The sequence below is a fragment of the Oncorhynchus gorbuscha genome, linkage group LG15 (assembly GCF_021184085.1).
Source record: "Oncorhynchus gorbuscha isolate QuinsamMale2020 ecotype Even-year linkage group LG15, OgorEven_v1.0, whole genome shotgun sequence".
NCBI lineage: Eukaryota > Metazoa > Chordata > Actinopteri > Salmoniformes > Salmonidae > Oncorhynchus > Oncorhynchus gorbuscha.
In genome coordinates, this window is record NC_060187.1 from 10,359,111 (window position 1) to 10,379,110 (window position 20,000).

The 20,000-nt window shown below is 43.0% G+C and overlaps 1 protein-coding gene across 2 annotated transcripts in view; it reads left to right on the forward strand.

Moving 5' to 3' along the window:
- Positions 1-20,000, forward strand: part of LOC123996601 (serine/threonine-protein kinase Nek7) — a 147,032-nt gene that overhangs the window by 37,279 nt on the left and 89,753 nt on the right. Inside the window, exon 2 of one of the 2 annotated variants that reach the window (XM_046300094.1) lies at positions 6,173-6,260. In XM_046300094.1, coding sequence (XP_046156050.1) covers positions 6,201-6,260 — 60 coding nt within the window. In that variant the 5' untranslated portion in view covers positions 6,173-6,200. Of the gene's footprint in view, positions 1-6,172; positions 6,261-6,492; positions 6,557-20,000 lie in introns of those variants that run through there. The other variant, XM_046300095.1, reaches the window with a different exon arrangement.

Here is a 20,000-nt window from a genome sequence, read left to right on the forward strand (position 1 = left end):
GCCTCCAGAATGAGTGAGTGCTGGCCGTTAATTGTTCTTTCCTCGTTAGTGCATCTCCCCTGCTCTGATGTAAACTGGCAGTCTTAACTGATCCTGTTAACGAGAGTGTGGGATGGAGAGATGTAGAACCCAGATGCCTCGTGGGTATTTTGACACGGAGCCGGATCAGTGAGAAGAGAGGGGTGTTAGCGTCAGCCCCCATCTGAAACCTCAGCAGGAAAGGAGACTGGACTGTTAATAACCACTAGTGAGGGTAACTCATGGCCCAAACAACACTCCAGCCCAGCCAAATGTCAGGCTGGAGCACACCAGGCACTCACTGTATCCTCACTGGCTTATGGACCACCGCAAGTGGTCGAGAAAAAACATCTTCAAGACAGTCTTTGCAGTTATGTCCATACATTTTTAAGTTGTTTTGTGTGCCAGGCTACGTCACTTAGCCAGCTGTTTGCTTTATGAATATAGGCTATTTTGTGATAGAATATGTAGGATTTCCATCATGGATTTGACAAAGGATGAGCTGTCAGGGTGTGTGTAATTTATTCCTTGATGACTTTATTCATATATTTAAAAGCAGATCATGTTGTATGGGAGTCAGACGTTGAACTGAACTGATGATCTTTTAGTCTCCCTCGCCAACTTTGGGTATTTTTCATTCTGCTAATGATTTTTTATTTTTTTGCATTTGAATGCTGATTAATTATTTTAAAAGAGGCTTTTAATGTACATTTCAGAAGAGGGGAAAAGAAGGCTCCCAACACAATCCCAGGAGAGACTGTGTTGTGCAAACACTTTTTAAGTTCTTCAAAGCGCGGCACTCGAAGGCAAATGATCCCGGAATACCAGAAAACTAAAGCCTAACCAAACCAACAACAATAGTGGTGATGGCGAACATCCCTGGCGTGTGCCACACTGCAACTCAACGACACGTCGGCAGATTTACAGCTAATTAACCTGATTAACCTTTACTAAATCACCCGGATTCTATCGCCACGGAGACGGTGTTTCTCTCTCTGCAACTCCTGAACGCAGCATTTTAATTGGCTACATGGGGGAATGCTCAAGCTCCCTCTGTCTCCTGTCCTGACAACCAGACAGAGTCTCGCAGGGAAGGATACACACCAACACACACAAACGTGTGTGTGTGTGTGTGTGTGTGTGTGTGTGTGTGTGTGTGTGTGTGTGTGTGTGTGTGTGTGTGTGTGTGTGTGTGTGTGTGTGTGTGTGTGTGTGTGTGTGTGTGTGTGTGTGTGTGTGTGTGTGTGTGTGTGTGTGTGTGTGTGAGAATCAAACATTGTGTTTGTGCAAGGGAGTGTTCATATTGTATCCCTGTCTGTGGGTCGGGATTGTGTGTGTGTGTGTGTCATGGTCGTGTGACGGAGCCGATGCTGACAGATAGTGAGAGTCATCCTAATTGTGAAGCCTGTATCTATCTACTGTGTAGAGTCAGGCCAGGCAGGCCACTCACTCACTCACTCACTCACTCACTCACTCACTCACTCACTCACTCACTCACTCACTCACTCATCTGGCTGAGGGGAGAAAACATGACCTACCTGGATCCTCTATTTGCTTTTTGTCACACGTCAACTGATTTACGCTCACTGCATAGAGTCACTTTGTCTTCCCTTAAAGTAGCCACCCTTTGCCTTGATGACAGCTTTGCACACTCTTGGCATTCTCTCAACCAGCATCATGAGGTAGTCACCTGGAATGCATTTCGATTAACAGGTGTGCTTTGTTAAGTTAATTTGTGGAATTTCTTTCCTTCGTGATTTGTTTGAGCCAATCAGTTGTGTTGTGACAAGGTAGTGGTGATATTCGGAAAATAGCCCTATTTGGTGAAAGACCAAGTCCATATTTTGTCAAGAACAGCTGAAATAAACAACGAGAAATGACAATTCAAATTACTTTAAGACATTAAGGTCAGTCAGTCCTTAAAATGTCAAGAACTTTTAAAGTTTATTCAGGTGCAGTCGCAAAAACCATCAAGCACTATGATGAAGCTGGCTCTCATGAGGACCGCCACAGGAAAGGAAGATCCAGAGTTATCTCTGCTGCAGAGGATAAGTTCATTAGAGTTATCAGCCTCAGAAATGGCAGCCCAAATAAATCCTTTACAGAGTTAAAGTAACAGACACATCTCAATATCAGCTGTTCAGAGGAGACTGCATGAATCAGGTCATCATGGTTGAATTCCTGCAAATAAACCACTACTAAAGGACACCAATAAGTAGAAGAGACTTTCTTGGGCCAAGAGTTTTACAAACTGTTGACATTTTGACAAGTTATGCAGCACTTTAGATGCAAACTTATAGTGTATGACATTGTGGTGTACTTCTCTGCTATTCAAATCTGGACTTAGAACATAATCATCTCCTACCAATCAAAAGTTACAGCTGTTTGTCTGAGTTTATAGTGAGGAAAAGTAGCAAGCTAATATCAGCTAACAGCGCTCTCATGTCTCGCCATTGAACAACCCAAATGGAGCCGTTGCTAGGGATACCAATGCATTTCAATTGCAAAAAGGGCCATAGACTAAAATGGTAAAAATATGATGAATTCTAGATCCATCCTCTTTCACCGATTTACGATATCAACTCCAAACGAACTTTGAGATGTTCAGACTGACCCTACTTAGATTGGTTGTGAAAAGATTTGTTATACTATATATACTTTTTGAACTATAAACTTAAAACATTTGCATAAATGATAATGAGTTTGAAAGAGAAGCATAGAGATATAGAGGTAGATATTCAAAATGGTCCTTCTCCTGAGCCAATTAATCTACAAGACCAACTTTAAAACATTCAGGCTATCCTAACAAAATGGTCCTTCTCCTGAGCCAATTAAGCTACAAGAACAACTTTAAAACATTCAGGCTATCCTAACAAAATGGTCCTTCACCTGAGCCAATTAAGCTACAAGACCAACTTTAAAACATTCAGGCTATCCTAACAAAATGGTCCTTCTCCTTAGCCAATTAAGCTACAAGACCAACTTTAAAACATTCAGGCTATCCTAACAAAATGGTCCTTCTCCTGAGCCAATTAATCTACAAGACCAACTTTAAAACATTCAGGCTATCCTAACAAAATGGTCCTTCTCCTTAGCCAATTAATCTACAAGACCAACTTTAAAACATTCAGGCTATCCTAACAAAATGGTCCTTCTCCTTAGCCAATAAAGCTACAAGACCAACTTTAAAACATTCAGGCTATCCTAACAAAATGGTCCTTCTCCTTAGCCAATTAATCTACAAGACCAACTTTAAAACATTCAGGCTATCCTAACAAAATGGTCCTTCTCCTTAGCCAATAAAGCTACAAGACCAACTTTAAAACATTCAGGCTATCCTAACAAAATGGTCATTCTCCTGAGCCAATTAAGCTACAAGACCAACTGTAAAACATTCAGGCTATCCTAACAAAATGGTATTTCTCCTTAGCCAATTAATCTACAAGACCAAATTTAAAACATTCAGGCTATCCTAACAAAATGGTCCTTCTCCTTAGCCAATAAAGCTACAAGACCAACTTTAAAACATTCAGGCTATCCTAACAAAATGGTCCTTCTCCTTAGCCAATAAAGCTACAAGACCAACTTTAAAACATTCAGGCTATCCTAACAAAATGGTCCTTCTCCTTAGCCAATTAAGCTACAAGACCAACTGTAAAACATTCAGGCTATCCTAACAAAATGGTCCTTCTCCTTAGCCAATTAATCTACAAGACCAACTTTAAAACATTCAGGCTATCCTAACAAAATGGTATTTCTCCTTAGCCAATAAAGCTACAAGACCAACTTTAAAACATTCAGGCTATCCTAACTTAAAATGATTTTAAACCTTTATCAACTATACTGAACAAAAAATAAAACGCAACATACAACAATTTCAAGTTACAGGTCATATAAAGAAATCAGTCAATTGAAATAAATGCTTCAGGCCCTAATCTATGGATTTCCCATGACTGGGTGGGCCATGGGAGGTCATCAGCTCACCCACTTAGGATATTTTATTTCAGCTCATGAAACATGGGACCATCAGCATGCTGCGTTTATATTTTTGTTCAGTATATAACTATAAATATAATTACATTTGCTTAAAGTAACCCACCAACAGTAACTATTGAACTGTTCAAGCTAGATACACCAAACCAACTTTTCTTATTTACAATTTCTTATTTATAATGACGGCCTAGGAACAGTGGGTTAACTGCCTTGTTCAGAATTACAGATGGTTTTTTACCTTGTCAGCTCAGGGATTCAACCTTTCGGTTACAGGCCCAACGCTCTATCCACTAGGATGTCTGCCACCCCAAGTAAAGTAATACAACCATCTCAAAATGCTTTCCACACTTTATCCAGGGGGGGGGGGGGTTGATTATCTCTGCTGTAACCAAGAAGCTTTGATTTTTCAAGCTAGCCACATATAGCTAGCAAGTTAGCAAACCAAATGCATAGCTGGAACCTTGAGCCTGGAGAAAATATATTTGGCACATATTTAGCTGGCAGTTAGTAGTAGTGCATTTCAAGTGTAACTTGATCACATCTCTTGTGCTGTTTAACAGTGGCTCGTCATCTCACGTTGTCTCCACGTGCTCTTTGTAAACAAGCATACCATGTGACTGGCTACAACTGAATTATAATTATTTTATTTTCTTGTGGACAATATTGAAAGTCATACCGTCGGTATTTCCCCAAAATACCCTGTATAATAAGGTATATACAAGTATACCGCCCAGGACGACTAGCCAGCATACGTGACTGAATATGTCCATGTTTGAGTTAGATTCCAGGGCGTATGTTGACAGTCCTGGGAGTGTGCTCATCCTCTGGGTACACATGGGGAGGTGGCCCTGGAATCATCAGCAAGTTGCACGTGTGAAAAGGATTTTTGCATCATGTGTTTTTTTATATATATATATATTTTTTTAATGAATTTTAAAATATTCTTCTTGGCAACACTTTAAAGTGCATTACACAGACCTGGGGCTATTCAGTAGAAACTAACAGTGGAATGCGCAGTGGTATGTAATTACACTGTAACAAGCTCGAACAAGCAATTAGTACACTGTACACACTACTTTAGATATTACCGTTTTGAATATCATTGGCAAACAGAATTGACTACATTAAGGACCTGTACACTCTTGCTACAAGGTGATTTTACACGTCATTCCCATACAGTTATTGTGGAACTCAATGGATGGCATGTGTGTGGTCTTCTGTTGTCAATCCCACATTGAATCTCTGCCAAAACCAGTGTAACCTGAGCTGTGCGGGAGACATATAAGAGCAGGTCAGACTGTGTGTGTGTGTGCGCTCTCTCTCTAACACAAAGGCTTTCAGGTCCATTGAGACGCAGACAGTACCCAGGCAACAGTCACGTCAGCAACACAGTCTCAGGCTCTGTAATGCTCAGGCAGTGTGGTGTTTCTAGTCTGTGAGTGTTTGGACTGTTAGATGGCGGAGTGAGGAGTTCTTCTCTAGAGGTAATAGGATGTTCTACTTCCTGGTATGTTTCTACCTGGCTGTGAGGGAAAGGAGAACTTTGATTGAAGCTTGTGACTATAATGTTAAAGGCGCAGTAGGTAGCTTTTTGGGCAACCCGATTCAAATTCATGTTGTAATGTGAGTTATAGATCTGTCGTTCTCATTGAAAGCAAGTAAAATCTGTAAAATAAGTCAAATCTGTTCTATGTGTGGTATTTCTATGCTTCCCGTTCTTATGTTTAGTGTTTGTTTGTTTTTACATTGGGTGTTGTACACCATCTTCAAACAGCTGAAAAAAACGATATTTTTGGTGAAACTCTGTTTCACAGTGTTTAAGATGGTATAATTGTTCTCTACACTGTACATAGTTATTTTGTCAGATAAACTGAAATTGTCTGAACCATTAGAATTTTTGCAACCAGGAAATGGCGGAGTGATTTCTAACTATTGGAGAGGCCTGGTTCCTCTCTAGGTTTCTTCCTAGGTTCTGGCCTTTCTAGGGAGTTTTTCCTAGCCACCGTGCTTCTACACCTGCATTGCTTGCTGTTTGGGGTTTTAGGCTGGGTTTCTGTACAGCACTTTGAGATATCAGCTGATGTAAGAAGGGCTTTATAAATACATTTAATTTGAATTGATATTGTAATTTTAACTGTAGGTTCTGTTTGTGTTTCCTCAGAGGTGTTAGTGACTGATCTTCTAACACCATGGACATGGACTCCCAATCACAAGGCCAGCAGGCAGCAGTACCCTCGTTCCAGCCACAGGTAGGATCCCTTCACCCTAACCTTTCACCCAATCACAAGGCCAGCAGGCAGCAGTACCCTCATTCCAGCCACAGGTAGGATCCCTTCACCCTAACCTTTCACCCAATCACAAGGCCAGCAGGCAGCAGTACCCTCGTTCCAGCCACAGGTAGGATCCCTTCACCCTAACCTTTCACCCAATCACAAGGCCAGCAGGCAGCAGTACCCTTGTTCCAGCCACAGTTAGGATCCCTTCACCCTAACCTTTCACCCAATCACAAGGCCAGCAGGCAGCAGTACCCTCGTTCCAGCCACAGGTAGGATCCCTTCACCCTAACCTTTCACCCAATCACAAGGCCAGCAGGCAGCTGTACCTATATTCCAGCCACAGGTAGGATCCCTTTACCCTAACCTTTCACCCAATCACAAGGCCAGCATGCAGCTGTACCTATATTCCAGCCACAGGTAGGATCCCTTCACCCTAACCTTTCACCCAATCACAAGGCCAGCAGGCAGCTGTACCTATATTCCAGCCACAGGTAGGATCCCTTCACCCTAACCTTTCACCCAATCACAAGGCCAGCAGGCAGCTGTACCTATATTCCAGCCACAGGTAGGATCCCTTCACCCTAACCTTTCACCCAATCACAAGGCCAGCAGGCAGCTGTACCTATATTCCAGCCACAGGTAGGATCCCTTTACATGTGTGTTAACTCACAAATTATCATTCATACTTTGAATTAAAAGTTAGTCTGTTCATGTAAATAAAGTTGAGTACAATTTAGGCTATATTCGATTCCAAGTAAAGTTCAAGAACAAAATGCATTTTCAGTAACAGTATTATAAATACTACAAATGTGTAAATTGGCCTGAATGATACAGTATAGGCATGTAGGAAAGGCTAGATGAATGGTGGAGAGAGAGTTAGTATTGACTGAAACTCTCGAGGCTGGTGGAGATTTGTGTTTGGTAACATTGAGGTTGTTACGGTGCAGAAGCAGTATCATACATCATCCTCATTGATCTCCTTCATGCACAAGGATGTTTCTGGGTCCACAATATATTGAATGGACTCACCCAGACAATCCATATCCATACACCGGGGACAAAACGGGAAAACAACCGCTTTTTCTAAAGCAAAAAAATAGTCCTGTTGTTTTTCCTGTGTATGCAAAGCCAGTGCAATAGTAACTGTGAAATAGCCAGGGGGAACATTTTTTTTTTAAAGAAGATGTTTGATATCTATCTAATTTAAGGATAATCGGGTTGTGCACAAAAAAAGGAAAGAACAAGAGAAGATTTCATCATTTATTTCATGTATTTTCTTCTTCTAATGAGACATCATAATCAATAACGACGGTTGTGGTAATAATGATTTCCTCTGTCTGTTTTTCACTATTTAGCCTAATTTCAGTTCATTATCTCTTTTCATGATTGTATTAAAACATAGGAAATATATTTAGAAGTAGGTCTAATAACATGCATACTATTAGTTTATGCAAGATTAGATTTCACAGTTAGGATGTAAAACACAGCAGGCCTATCACATCCAGATCCAGGCATTCTACTTCCTGTTAGGCGTCTAGCGCCATACTGTGACTCTACCAGCCACAGGAGGCTGGTGAAGGGAGGGACGGCTCTTAATAATGACTGGAATGAAGTGAATGGTATCAAACACAAGGAACCAATGCTTTTGATGTGTCAATACCGGTCCATTCCAGCCATTACCAAGAGCCCGTCCTGCCCAAATGGTGTCACCAGCCGCCAGTGCTATCAGCAGACAACAGGTCTTCTGTCTATTTCACCCTTTCTCTGTTTAATCTGCGAAAAGAGAAAAGAAGAACAAAAATCTCCCCTCCTGAAAATGTGAGATGTATAATATGTGTGTGGTGAAGGACTCTGTATCGCTGGCGATATCATGTCGCTGCGTTCCAGAGGTTTTATGCATATGCATTAGGTAAAGTGGAACTGGCACCATGTGCATGTTTAGTGGTGCTTTTGCTCTTTGAGTGAGTGGGAGGGAGAGATTCTCAAAACGGGTTTTGATCGTTACTGCAGGTTGTGACAGGCTCAGATCTGTGTGTGTGTGTGTGTGTGTGTGTGTGTGTGTGGTTGTGTGTGTAAACTGTGAGACAAGACAGAGGGTTTTAAGCGAGCAAACGTGGCGTGGTTCAGGAACAGATTGAAGAAGAGCAGAGAGAGAAACACCGGCGGGGTAGGGAAGGATGGATGGATGAATATTGTATGGTGGTGCTGAGGATGGGAGAGGAGACGGGGAGAGGGAGGCGGGTGATGAGTAGGGGGGTTCAGGGAGGCGGGTGATGAGTAGGGGGGGGAGGGGGTTCAGGGAGGCAGGTGATGAGTAGGGGGGTCAGGGAGGCTGGTGATGAGTAGAGGGGGCCAGGGAGGCTGGTGATGAGTAGAGGGGGGTCAGGGAGGCTGGTGATGAGTAGAGAGGGGGGGGGGCTGGTGACCAAGTTAATTAGTCCGTGATTTCAGAACCAAAGTGGGGGGGACAAAAAAATCTAGGCGAAATATCCACTCCCACCCTCGATGACTTGGAGTTGAGACAGCATTGGGCTCAGTTCCACTCCCACCCTCGATGACTTGGAGTTGAGACAGCATTGGGCTCAGTTCCACTCCCACCCGCGATGACTTGGAGTTGAGACAGCATTGGGCTCAGTTCCACTTCCACCCGCGATGACTTGGAGTTGAGACAGCATTGGGCTCAGTTCCACTCCCACCCGCGATGACTTGGAGTTGAGACAGCATTGGGCTCAGTTCCACTCCCACCCGCGATGACTTGGAGTTGAGACAGCATTGGGCTCAGTTCCACTCCCACCCTCGATGACTTGGAGTTGAGACAGCATTGGGCTCAGTTCCACTCCCACCCTCGATGACTTGGAGTTGAGACAGCATTGGGCTCAGTTCCACTCCCACCCGCGATGACTTGGAGTTGAGACAGCATTGGGCTCAGTTCCACTCCCACCCGCGATGACTTGGAGTTGAGACAGCATTGGGCTCAGTTCCTTGGCTTTGTTGAGTTGAGAGACAGCAACACAATTAGACCCAACCAAATCATGAGAAAACTAAAAGATAATTACTTAACACATTGGAAGAATTTACCAAAAAAACAGAGCAAACTAGAATGCTATTTGGCCCTAAACAGAGAGTAAACAGTGGCAGAATACCTGACTACTGTGACTGACCCAAACTTAAGGAAAGCTTTGACTATGTACAGACTCAGTGAGCATAGCCTTGTTATTGAGAAAGGCCGCCATAGGCAGACATGGCTCTCAAGAGAAGACGGGCTATATGCTCACTGCCCACAAAATGAAGTGGTAACTGAGCTGCACTTCCTAACCTCCTGTCAAATGTATGACCATATTAGAAACACATATTTCTCTCAGATTACACAGATCCACAAAGAATTCCAAAACAAACCCAATTTTGATTTAGTCCCATATCTATTGAGTGAAATACCACAGTGTACCATCACAGCAGCAAGATGTGTGACCTGTTGCCACAAGAAAAGGACAACCAGTGAAGAACAAACTCTATTGTAAATTCAACCCATATTTATGTTTATTTATTTTCCCTTTTGTACTTAAACTATTTGCACATCATTACTACACTGTATATATACATAATGTAATTTGAAATGTCTTTATTCTTTTGGAACCTTTGTGAGTGTAATGTTTACTGTTTATTTGATTGTTTATTTCACTTTTCTGTCCTCTGTGTGCCTCTCCTCTCCTCTCAGGTGATCTCTCTCTCCTCTCCTCTCCTCTCCTCTCCTCTCCCTCTCCTCTCTAGACAATCTCCTCTCCTCTCCATTGTTGCTCCTCTCCTCTCCTCTCCTCTCCTCTCCTCTCCTCTCCTCTCCTTCTCTCCTCTGTGTGCCTCTCCTCCTCTCCTCTCCTTCTCTCCTCTGTGTGCCTCTCCTCTCCCTCTCCTCCTCTCCTCTGTGTGCCTCTCCTCCTCTCCCTCTGTGTGCCTCTCCTCTCCTCCTCTCCTCTCCTCAGGTTGCCTTGGGAAGGCACTTGATCCTCTCCGGAAAACAAGGGAGAAATAGGGACTCTAATCAGGGGAAAAGATAGGGAACAGGTCCTCTCCTCTCCTCTCAAAATGACTCTCCTCTCCTCTCCTCTCCTCTCCTCTCCTCTCCTCTCCTCTCCTCTCCTCTCCCTCTCCTCTCCTCTCTGCCTCTCCTCCTCTCTGCCTCTCCTCCTCTCCTCTGTGTGCCTCTCCTCCTCTCCTCTGTGTGCCTCTCCTCTCCCTCTCCTGTCCTCTCCTTTCTCCTCTCCTCTCCTCCTCTCCTCTGTGTGCCTCTCCTCCTCTCCTCTGTGTGCCTCTCCTCCTCTCCTCTGTGTGCCTCTCCTCCTCTCCTCTGTGTGCCTCTCCTCTCCCACTCCTTCTCTCCTCTCTGCCTCTCCTCCTCTCCTCTCTGCCTCTCCTCTCTGCCTCTCCTTCTCTCCTCTCTGTGCCTCTCCTCCTCTCCTCTGTTGTTAGGGGTCGAGGTGCTGCACCTCACCCACATATGTGTCAGTGAGTGTGTGCCAGTGTGTGTGTGTCAGCTGGGAGCGGCTGTGTGTGTGACAGGCCAGTGCGATGAGACGGCCTGTCATTCAGGACGGCCTGGCTGCCCTTTGAAGGCCAGGCCAGGGGGCAACGAGGTGCCGCAAATGGCCTGTGAAGTTTACATACACTGCCCACTGCTAAACAGATTAGCTCTAATGAAGTGTCTAATGCCGGGGCCCCCGCCTGACATAATCCTGCATGGCAGCCCGGCCCCTCGGCCAACAAAAAAATGACCCCCTCCGGCCCTCTGCTCCCCCCCTTCCCTCTCCTAACCCTCCCCATTTCTGGCTCACCCCTCGCCTGCCCTCCCCTTCCCTCTCCTAGCCTCTCGCCCACCACCCAAGGCGACTCCACGCAGGGAGGTGCCCGTTGTTAATCACGCTGGACAGTGTGCGATCTGACATGCAAATATAGGTCATTGCATATGTAAATGTATGATTAGGGGGCCAGCCTGCCAGAACACATTAATGAGACGGAACTCTCAGCAGGAGGCTGTCACAGCGCTTTACGGCCTCATACTAACATTTGTCAAGCTGCCATGCAGCGAGTGACAGCACTGCCCTCGCTAGGGCCCTATAAAATCTATTGTGTTTTTTGCTGAAATCCAGGTCGTTTTTTCCCTCCCAAATTTTAGTTTTTAGTTTTTCTGAATTTTCGCTCTCAATATTCAAATAAAAAATAAAAAATAAAAACCTGACTAAATTGAAAGTACACAACAATGCTTAAACCACATCAGGAGACTACTTTTGAGGTCTGTGAAAAATCTAAGAAATCAAACATTTGTGGTGTAGATACTCTGGACGTAGTCTACAATCAGCAGTTAATTGCAAAGGTTTTTGGGAAAGCCTTTCCATTTACCAGAAGACGATTGCCATTAGCATCATCACTAACGGCTGTACAAAATGGCAGACATATGACAGACAGTAGCATGCCCACACCATTGGCTCTTCAGAAAGTCGAAGAAAAATACACATCACTTATGTATTTAGTTCATGTCTCATCAGAATCTTGGGGAACTTATTTCATTTCCTCATCACCCAAATCCAGATAGCAGGTGATCTGAAAGAGCTGCAAAACCTGGACCCGTACAAATTAGCTGAGCTAGACAATCTGGACCCTCTCTTTCTAAAAATGATCCGCTGCCATTGTTGCAACCCCTATTACCAGTCTGTTCAACATCTCTTTCGTATTGTCCGAGATCCCAAAAGATTGGAAAGCTGCCGCGGTCATCCCCATCCTGCCCTGCCTTTCAAAGGTTTTCGAAAGCCAAGTTAATAAACAGATCACTGACCATTTCGAATCCCACCGTACCTTCTCCGCTGTGCAATCCGGTTTTCGAGCTGGTCACGGGTGCACTTAGAGACACTCAAGGTATTAAACGATATCATAACTGCCATCAATAAAAGGCAGTACTGTGCAGCCATCTTCATCGACCTGGCCAAGGCTTTTGACTCTGTCAATCACCGTATTATTATCGGCAGACTCAGCAGCTTTGGTTTCTCAAATGACTGCCTCGCTTGGTTCACCAACTACTTCTCAGGCAGAGTTTAGTGTGTCAAATCGGAGGGCCTGTTGTCTGGACCTCTGTCAGTTTCTATGGGGGCACCACAGGGTTCGATTCTCAGGCCGACTCTTTTCTCTGTATATATCAACAATGAAGCTCTTGATGCGGGTGATCCCCTGATCCACCTCTACACAGATGACACCATTCTGTATACATCTGGCCCTTCTTTGGACACAGTGTTAACAAACCCCAAACAAGCTTCAATGCCATACAACATTCCTTCCGTGTTCTCCAACTGCTCTTAAACGCTAGTAAAACCAAATGCATGCTTTTCAACCATTCGCTGCCAGCACCCACCTGCCCGAATAGCATCACTACTCTGAATGGTTCTGACTTAGAATATGTGGACAACTACAAATACCTAGGTGCCTAGACTGTAAACTCTCCTTCCAGACCCACATCAAACATCTCCAATCCAAAATTAAATCTTGAATTGGCTTCCTATTTCGCAACAAACCTTCCTTCACTCACGCCACCAAACACCCTCATAAAACTGACTATCCAACCGATCTTCGACTTTGGCGATGTCATTTACAAAATAGCCTCCAATACTCTACTCAGCAAACTGGATGTAATCTATCACAGTGCCATCCGTTTTGTCATCAAAGCCCCATATACCACCCACCCGCTCTAGTTGGCTGGCCCTCGCTACATATTCGTCGCCAGACCCACTGGCTCCAGGTCATCTATAAGTCTATGCTAGATAAAGCTCCACCTTATCTCATCTCACTGGTCATGATAACAACACCCACCCGTAGCAAGCGATCCAGCAGGTATATCTCACTTGTCATCCTCAAAGCCAACATCTCCTTTGGCCACCTTTCCTTCCAGTTCTCTGCTGCCAATGACTGGAACGAATTGCAAAAATCGCTGAAACTCTGGGGACTTATATTTCCCTCATTAACTTTAAACATCAGCTATCTGAGCAGCTAACTGATTGCTGCAGCTGTACATAGTCCATCGGTAAATAGCCCACCCAATCTACCTACCTCATCCCCATATTGGTTTTATTTACTTTTCTGCTGTTTTGCACACCAGTATTTCTACTTGCACATCATCATCTGCACATCTATCACTTCAGTGTTAATTTGCTAAACTGTAATTACTTCACTACTATGGCCTATTTATTGCCTTACCTCCTTACGCCATTTGTACACACTGTATATAGACATACCTTTTCCCCCAATTGTGTTATTGACTGTACACTTGTTTATTCCATGTGTAACTCTTATTCAATGTTGTTTGTGTCGCACTGCTTTGCTTTATCATGGCCAGGTCGCAGTTGTAAATGACAACTTGTTCTCAACTAGCCTACCTGGTTAAATAAAGGTGTTCTCAACTAGCCTACCTGGTTAAATAAAGGTGTTCTCAACTAGCCTACCTGGTTAAATAAAGGTGTTCCCAACTAGTCTACCTGGTTAAATAAAGGTGTTCTTAACTAGTCTACCTGGTTAAATAAAGGTGTTCTCAACTAGCCTACCTGGTTAAATAAAGGTGTTCTTAACTAGCCTACCTGGTTAAATAAAGGTGTTCTCAACTAGCCTACCTGGTTAAAAAAGGTGTTGTCAACTAGCCTATCTGGTTAAATAAAGGTGTTCTCAACTAGTCTACCTGGTTAAATAAAGGTGTTCTTAACTAGCCTACCTGGTTAAATAAAGGTGTTCTCAACTAGCCTACCTGGTTAAATAAAGGTGTTCTCAACTAGCCTATCTGGTTAAATAAAGGTGTTCTCAACTAGTCTACCTGGTTAATGTAAATGTTAAATAAAGGTGTTCTTAACTAGCCTACCTGGTTAAATAAAGGTGTTCTCAACTAGTCTAACTGGTTAAATAAAGGTGTTCTTAACTAGTCTACCAGGTTAAATAAAGGTGTTCTCAACTAGTCTACCTGGTTAAATAAAGGTGTTCTTAACTAGCCTACCTGGTTAAATAAAGGTGTTCTCAACTAGCCTACCTGGTTAAATAAAGGTGTTCTCAACTAGCCTATCTGGTTAAATAAAGGTGTTCTCAACTAGTCTACCTGGTTAATGTAAATGTTAAATAAAGGTGTTCTTAACTAGCCTACCTGGTTAAATAAAGGTGTTCTCAACTAGCCTACCTGGTTAAATAAAGGTGTTCTCAACTAGCCTATCTGGTTAAATAAAGGTGTTCTCAACTAGTCTACCTGGTTAATGTAAATGTTAAATAAAGGTGTTCTTAACTAGCCTACCTGGTTAAATAAAGGTGTTCTCAACTAGTCTAACTGGTTAAATAAAGGTGTTCTTAACTAGCCTACCAGGTTAAATAAAGGTGTTCTCAACTAGTCTACCTGGTTAATGTAAATGTTAAATAAAGGTGTTCTTAACTAGCCTACCTGGTTAAATAAAGGTGTTCTCAACTAGTCTAACTGGTTAAATAAAGGTGTTCTTAACTAGCCTACCAGGTTAAATAAAGGTGTTCTCAACTAGTCTACCTGGTTAAATAATGGTGTTCTCAACTAGTCTACCAGGTTAAATAAAGGTGTTCTCAACTAGTCTACCTGGTTAAATAAAGGTGTTCTTAACTAGCCTACCTGGTTAAATAAAGGTGTTCTCAACTAGCCTACCTGGTTAAATAAAGGTGTTCTCAACTAGTCTACCAGGTTAAATAAAGGTGTTCTTAACTAGCCTACCTGGTTAAATAAAGGTGTTCTCAACTAGCCTACCTGGTTAAATAAAGGTGTTCTTAACTAGCCTACCTGGTTAAATAAAGGTGTTCTCAACTAGCCTACCTGGTTAAATAAAGGTGTTCTCAACTAGTCTACCTGGTTAAATAAAGGTGTTCTCAACTAGTCTACCTGGTTAAATAAAGGTGTTCTTAACTAGCCTACCTGGTTAAATAAAGGTGTTCTCAACTAGTCTACCAGGTTAAATAAAGGTGTTCTTAACTAGCCTACCTGGTTAAATAAAGGTGTTCTCAACTAGTCTACCTGGTTAAATAAAGGTGTTCTTAACTAGCCTACCTGGTTAAATAAAGGTGTTCTCAACTAGCCTACCTGGTTAAATAAAGGTGTTCTCAACTAGCCTACCTGGTTAAATAAAGGTGTTCTCAACTAGCCTACCTGGTTAAATAAAGGTGTTCTTAACTAGCCTACCAGGTTAAATAAAGGTGTTCTCAACTAGTCTACCTGGTTAAATAATGGTGTTCTCAACTAGTCTACCAGGTTAAATAAAGGTGTTCTCAACTAGTCTACCTGGTTAAATAAAGGTGTTCTTAACTAGCCTACCTGGTTAAATAAAGGTGTTCTCAACTAGCCTACCTGGTTAAATAAAGGTGTTCTCAACTAGCCTACCTGGTTAAATAAAGGTGTTCTCAACTAGCTACCTGGTTAAATAAAGGTGTTCTCAACTGGCCTACCTGGTTAAATAAAGGTGTTCTCAACTAGCCTACCTGGTTAAAAAAGGTGAGATTAATAATATGTTTAATACATTTAGGTCAGTGGTTCCCAAACTTTTTATAATCCCTTTAAACATTCAACCTCCAGCTGTACCCCCTCTTGCACCAGGGTCAACTGTACCCCCTCTAGCACCAGGGTCAACTGTACCCCCTCTAGCACCAGGGTCAACTGTACCCCCTCTAGCACCAGGGTCAGCGCACTCTCAAATGTTGTTTTTTGCCTTTATTGTAAGGCTGCCACAGACACACTATACGATACATTTGTTAAACATACACATTTGTGTGAGTTTTTGTCATGACGGGGGCAGCAGCGTAGTAATTTATTATTGATTATTTAGCCATCTTACGTATAAAACCTTATTTGTTCATCAGAAATTGTCAATAACTCATCACAGGTTAATGAGAAGGGTGTGTTTGAAAGGGTGCACATAACTCTGCAATGTTGTATTGGAGAGTCTCAGTCTTAAATCATTTTCCACACAGTCTGTGCCTGTATTTAGTGTTCATACTAGTGAGGGCAGAGAATCTACTCTCACATAGGTACGTGGTTGCAAAGAGCATCAATGTCTTAAAGGCGCGATTTGCCAAGGCAAGATACCCCAATTGCAGCCCAATCCAGAAATCTGGCAGTAATTTCTGATTAAATACAATTTTCACAGAACCGCTTGTTGCTTTTTCGATGAGGCTTTCTCGTTCAGATATCGGTAAGTGGACTGGAGGCAGGGCATGAAAGGGATAATGAATCCAGTTGTTTGTGTCATTTGTTTCGGGAAAGTACCTGCGTAAATGCGCACCCAACTCACTCAGGTGCCTCACTATATCACATTTGACATTGTCCGTAAGATTGAGTTCATTTGCACACAAATCATACAATGATGGAAAGACCTGTGTGTTATCCTTGTTAATGCGGACAGAAAAGAGCTCCAACTTCTTAATCATAGCCTCAATTTTGTCCTTCACATTGAATATAGTTGCGGAGAGTCCCTGTAATCCTAGATTCAGATCATTCAGGCGAGAAAAAACATCACCCAGTCGTGTGAGAAACTCGTCATCATGCAAGTGGTCAGACAAGTGAAAATTATGGTCAGTAAAGAACTTTAAGTTCGTCTCTCAATTAAAATGAACATGTCAATGCTTTGCCCCTTGATAATGTGCGCTGGTATGCTAAAATCTGTTGTAAAAGCGTTACATGGTCGCTGCCCATATCATTGCACAGTGCAGAAAATACACGAGAGTTCAGAGGCCTTACTTTAACACAGTTAACCATTTTCACTGTAGTGTCCAAAACGTCTTTCAAGCTGTCAGACATTCCTTTGGCAGCAAGAGCCTCTCGGTGGATGTTGCAGTGTACACAAGTGGCATCGGGAGCAACAGCTTGCAAGCACGTTACCCCTCTACTTTGTCTCCCTGTCAAGGCTTTTGCACCATCAGTACAGATACCAACACATCTTGACCATTAAAGTCCATTTGATGTCACAAAGCTGTCCAGTACTTTAAAAATATCCTGTCCTGTTGTCCTGGTTTCCAGTGGTTTGCAGAAGAGGATTTCTTCCTTAATTGACCCCCCCCATAAACGTAACAGACATATACCAGGAGCTGTGCCAGGATGTGTTGACTCATCCAGCTGTAACAGACATATACCAGGAGCTGTGCCAGGATGTGTTGACTCATCCAGCTGTAACAGACATATACCCGGAGCTGTGCCTGGACCTGTTGACTCATCCAGCTGTAACAGACATATACCAGGAGCTGTGCCAGGACGTGTTGACTCATCCAGCTGTAATAGACATATACCCGGAGCTGTGCCAGGCCCTGTTGACTCATCCAGCTGTAACAGACATATACCAGGAGCTGTGTCAGGACCTGTTGACTCATCCAGCTGTAACAGACATATACCAGGAGCTGTGCCAGGACCTGTTGACTCATCCAGCTGTAACAGACATATACCAGGAGCTGTGCCAGGCCTGTTGACTCATCCAGCTGTAACAGACATATACCAGGAGCTGTGCCACGTCTGTTGACTCATCCAGCTGTAACAGACATATACCAGGAGCTGTGCCAGGCCCACCACGTCTGTTGACTCATCCAGCTGTAACAGACACATACCAGGAGCTGTGCCAGGCCCTGTTTACTCATCCAGCTGTAACAGACATATACCAGGAGCTGTGCCAGGCCCTCCACGTCTGTTGACTCATCCAGCTGTAACAGACATATACCAGGAGCTGTGCCAGGACCTGTTGACTCATCCAGCTGTAACAGACATATACCAGGAGCTGTGCCAGGCCCGCCACCTCTGTTGACTCATCCAGCTGTAACAGAAATATACCAGGAGCTGTGCCAGGCCCGCCACGTCTGTTGACTCATCCAGCTGTAACAGACATATACCAGGAGCTGTGCCAGGCCCGCCACGTCTGTTGACTCATCCAGCTGTCACGCATAGAATTTACTGGCTTGTATGCGAAGCAGTAATTGTTTCAAAACATTCCCTGCCATGTCACTGATGCGTCGTGAAAGTTTTGTTTGATTAAGACATTGTCTGTATAGTTTTTTGTCCTTTTCCCCCAGCATTGTCCCAGCCATATCCACGGCAGCAGGAAGAATGAAGTCCTCCACAATAGTATGGTGCTTGCCTGTCTTAGCCACTCGGTAGCTCACCATATAAGACGCTTCTAGCCCCTTGTTATTAATGGTATCTGTTGCTTTTTTACTACTGAAAAGTCGTCTTTAGTCTCGCTTAAAAAAACACATCTGGCTTATTTTTCAAATTGCCATGTTTTGTTTCTAAATGTCGGCACAGGAGTGAAGGTTTCCTGCGAGAGAGTAACGGTTAATGTGATTGGATGAGTAACGGTTAATGTGATTGGATGTTAATTATTTTACTAGGCTACCTGTATTTGACATTGTGTTGTTATTTTGCTGAACACTAGATGGTTTAAATGTATTTTTGGCAGTGAAACAAGGCTACTCAGGTGGGAAAAAAACCTCAGCCAAACGTATAGCCCCGTTGGAAAATATAAATGTACTGTTTGAAAATGAATCTCGTGCAATTTAGTTTGTTTAGGGCTACGTTACGGTTCTGTAAATTCATGGCTGCGCCAATCAAATCAATCATTTATTTTGTTCATTAAACAGACAAGACACAATCAGTCAACAAACACTGAGTGTACAAAACATTAAGAACACCAGTTCTTTCCATGACATAGACTGACTAGGTGAATCCAGGTGAAAGCTATGATCCCTTATTGATGTCGCTTGTTAAATCCACTACAATCAGTGTTTCTGAAAGGGGAGGAGACATGTTAAATAAGGATGTTTAAGTCTTGAGACAGTTGAGAAATGGATTGTGTATGTGCGCCATTCAGAGGGTGAATGTGCAAGACAAAATATTAAAGTGCCTTTGAACGGAGTATGGTAGTAGGTGCCAGGTACACTGGTTTGTGTCAACAACTGCAACGCGGCTGTTTTCCACGCTCAACAGTTTCCCGTGTGTATCAAGAATGGTCCACCAGCCAAAGGACATCCAGCCAACTTGACACAACTGTTGGAAGCATTGGAGTCAACATGGGCCAGCATCCCTGTGGAACCCTTTCAACACCTTGTAGAGTCCATGACCTGACGAATTGAGGCTGTTCTGTGGGAAAAATTAGGGGAGTGCAACTAAATATTAGGAATGTGTTCTTACTGTTTTGTACACTGTGTGTATTTTATAGTAAGTATATTATGGAATTTAACAGAATAAAACACATATTTGTCCTACACAACTTTTGTCAAGGGACCGTGTGGGACAGCTGTCATATTAAAAAAAAGTGATATTTTGAAACAGAGCCCAAGAACATGATTTTTAGATCCACGTTTAATCTCTTTCCTACCCTCACTCCTCTTTGTTAGGGTCTGATCTTTACCATGATACCCATAGAAAACCATAGCAATCCTATTTTCAGTCTCGTGTTCATATTTCACAAACTCTGCATGTTTTTGGATTTGCTTGTATGCGATCAAGCAAAAACAATCAAATAGATTTTATGCTACATTATTGCATGCTAAAGGTTTCTAATCAGGGATAGATGAGTGATACCTCCACCTCTTATCTTCCCAGCCAGAGAATGAACCAACATTACAGATGGAGATTCAGTTAAACAAAGTCACGTTGATTGATTGTTACAGGGTTTCTCAAACTTGTTATTCAGTAATTATGATTGGATC